Genomic DNA, 2,500 nt, shown 5'->3' with positions numbered 1-2,500 from the left:
TGGCACCTCTACGTGTTATCTCTGCTTCAACCTCCGTGAGGAAGTTGTGTACAGGGATGTTCCTACCATTGAAAAGGGGCAAGGTCGTCTCGTCCTTTATCACTGTAATTAGATTTTGGGTGGTCATGTTGTTTGTCCCTTGTGACGAGGTGCTAGCCTGCTGAGTGGCCATGTCCTGTGTCTCAGATATTCGCGCAGAGTGGCTTCGTGTGATGGGTCTGTCTGTCGCGTCAGAGTAGTGTTCGGTACTATTCATAAAAAAAATAAAATAAATACAGAGACCTTGTTGCTACTAGGTGGCTAAATAAACGGAAAAATATCTACTTACCCAGGTTGACGTATTGGGGGAAGGGTGATGGAGAGTCGTGCTCTCCGTCGTGAGATGGGTGCCGTCGGCGAGTTGCGATTGGGGCACAAGGTTGACGTATGGAGGGTCGCAGTAAAGGGGGGTTCGTTGGGCGAACTTTGCGGTTAAGGGTACTGCTGCAATTTGTAGGGAAAGGTTAGTGTTTACGTTGGTTTTAGAATGTACGAGGAAGAGAACACATTATACAATACATGCATACATGTGTGTATGTTCACAAGTACATTAATAAAAAAAGGGAGCGTGTAGAAGGGCTTGTTGGCGACGTAGGTCTCTTGAAGGCTTGGTAATGTGTCTCTGGTGGAGATTCGTCTTGGTGTTGGAGGGCGTCGTTGGCGACGTAGGTCTCTTGAAGGCTTGGTGGTGTCTCTGGTGGAGATTCGTCTTGGTGTTGGAGGGCGTCGTTGGCGACGTAGGTCTCTTGAAGGCTTGGTGGTGTGTCTGGTGGAGATTCGTCTTGGTGTTGGAGGGCATCGTTGGCGACATAGGTCTCTTGAAGAAATATTGAAGATCGAAGTTGTTGAATGTTTTCTTCGGTGTGGCGTGGGTTGTTTGGCGATGGGCTAGAGCGTCGGTGCTTTTGCGTGGTTTAGCTAGTTGATTGGTGTCGAATTACTTAGTGTTACACTCGCTGCTTCGATGTCCACAGATGTAGAGTTAGTCTTGCATCGCTATCCCACTTGGTGTCACCACTTTATGTTGGCGTGGCGAGTGAAACACGTCTGTGTTTTGTTTCTTTAATGTCTGATCCTAGTCTGAATACAATCGTTGCTGGCTGCCCAGAAGAAAACATTGGAGTTGCCAGATCTTCCTAGCTAAAATTATACATGGAAAAAATACGTTAAAAGGGGCGTTCACTATGAGGGAGTGCCCAATGAAAACCATTGAGAAGGGTGGCACTCTTGGAGGGTGCCAATACGAAGGATTCGACGCGACGACCGTTAGTGATGACCTTTGATCCTGTACATGGGGCGTAACTTTGAGTTTTAGAATGTCCTTCGGGCGCTCTGATATATGGGCCTAGTGGTCTGCTCTCGCTGTCCCGAGCTTGGCTGAGAGGCCTCTTTGTCGTCTCTTCATGTTGGCGAGATGGTGGAGCGAAAAAAATCGTCCGCCGCCTCACATTGAAATTAAATCGTCCCTCGCCTCAGTGCGCGCGCGCGTGTGTGTGTGTGTGCGCGCGCGCGTGTGTGTGTGTGTGTGTGTGTGCGCGCGCGCGAGTGTGTGTGTGTGTGTGTGTGTGTGTGTGTGTGTGTGTGTGTGTGTTCGAGAGTGTGTGTGTGTTCGAGTGTGTGTGTGTGTGTGTGTGTTCGAGTGTGTGTGTGTGTGTGTGTTCGAGTGTGTGTGTGTGTGTGTTCGAGTGTGTGTGTGTTCGAGTGTGTGTGTGTTCGAGTGTGTGTGTTCGAGTGTGTGTGTTCGAGTGTGTGCGCGCGCGCGAGTGTGTGACCTATATTTATTTACAAACTCCGTTTGTACATGATTTTTTTTAATTGGCTCCCCTCCCCTCCCCTCCCCTCCCCTCCCCTCCCCTCCGACTACATTGAAAATGATAATAATGATGATGATAATAAAAATAATCCTCCTGCGCCTTCCTCAGTTACACGGATAACCCCACGGCCCACATCTCGTTCGCGACGTACTCCCTGGTGGGCGGCCTCTGGTCCTCGTCTTATTCCCTCGGGTAAGTCTCTCTCTTGGCTTTTCCACATCCCAGGGTGCAAGGTTGGCTAAAGCCTTTGCCACAGGGGGGAGAGATCATTGCAGGGAGCTTCTCACGCAAACGCAGGCACAATCGCAAGCAAACATTTTGAACCAGAATAGTTTCCCAACGTCAATATGATTTTTTGTCGACTGCGTGGTGTATTTTCCTATACAGCATTTAGCTTGCAATTATTCTTAATGGATAAAATGTCTTAGATAATTTGAATGTGCATCATAAAAAATACTGGGTGGATTGAAAGTTTTGTTTGTGATTGTACAATGGGCGCCACTTCTAAGTAGCACAGTGACCTGCGTCTTCTACAAAACTGCTGAAAGCGTATTTCGTTACGACCAGCACTTACGATATTGATAGTAAGTCTACGTAAATCTACGACATAGAGAGACAACGTCAACAAGCCTCTTGAAGACCTCGGC

General features: G+C 48.2%; 1 protein-coding gene across 1 annotated transcript in view; it reads left to right on the top strand.

Moving 5' to 3' along the window:
* The window catches only part of LOC143029223 (uncharacterized), a 39,666-nt gene that overhangs the window by 30,235 nt on the left and 6,931 nt on the right, over positions 1 to 2,500 (top strand). The window contains exon 13 of the mRNA XM_076191822.1: positions 1,962 to 2,045. Within this exon, the coding sequence (XP_076047937.1) occupies positions 1,962 to 2,045 (84 nt within the window). The remainder of the gene's footprint in view (positions 1 to 1,961; positions 2,046 to 2,500) is intronic.

This window comes from Oratosquilla oratoria, chromosome 10 (genome assembly GCF_046742065.1).
Source record: "Oratosquilla oratoria isolate Oo_2021 chromosome 10, ASM4674206v1, whole genome shotgun sequence".
NCBI lineage: Eukaryota > Metazoa > Arthropoda > Malacostraca > Stomatopoda > Squillidae > Oratosquilla > Oratosquilla oratoria.
This window is presented reverse-complemented; position numbering and strand designations above follow the sequence as displayed.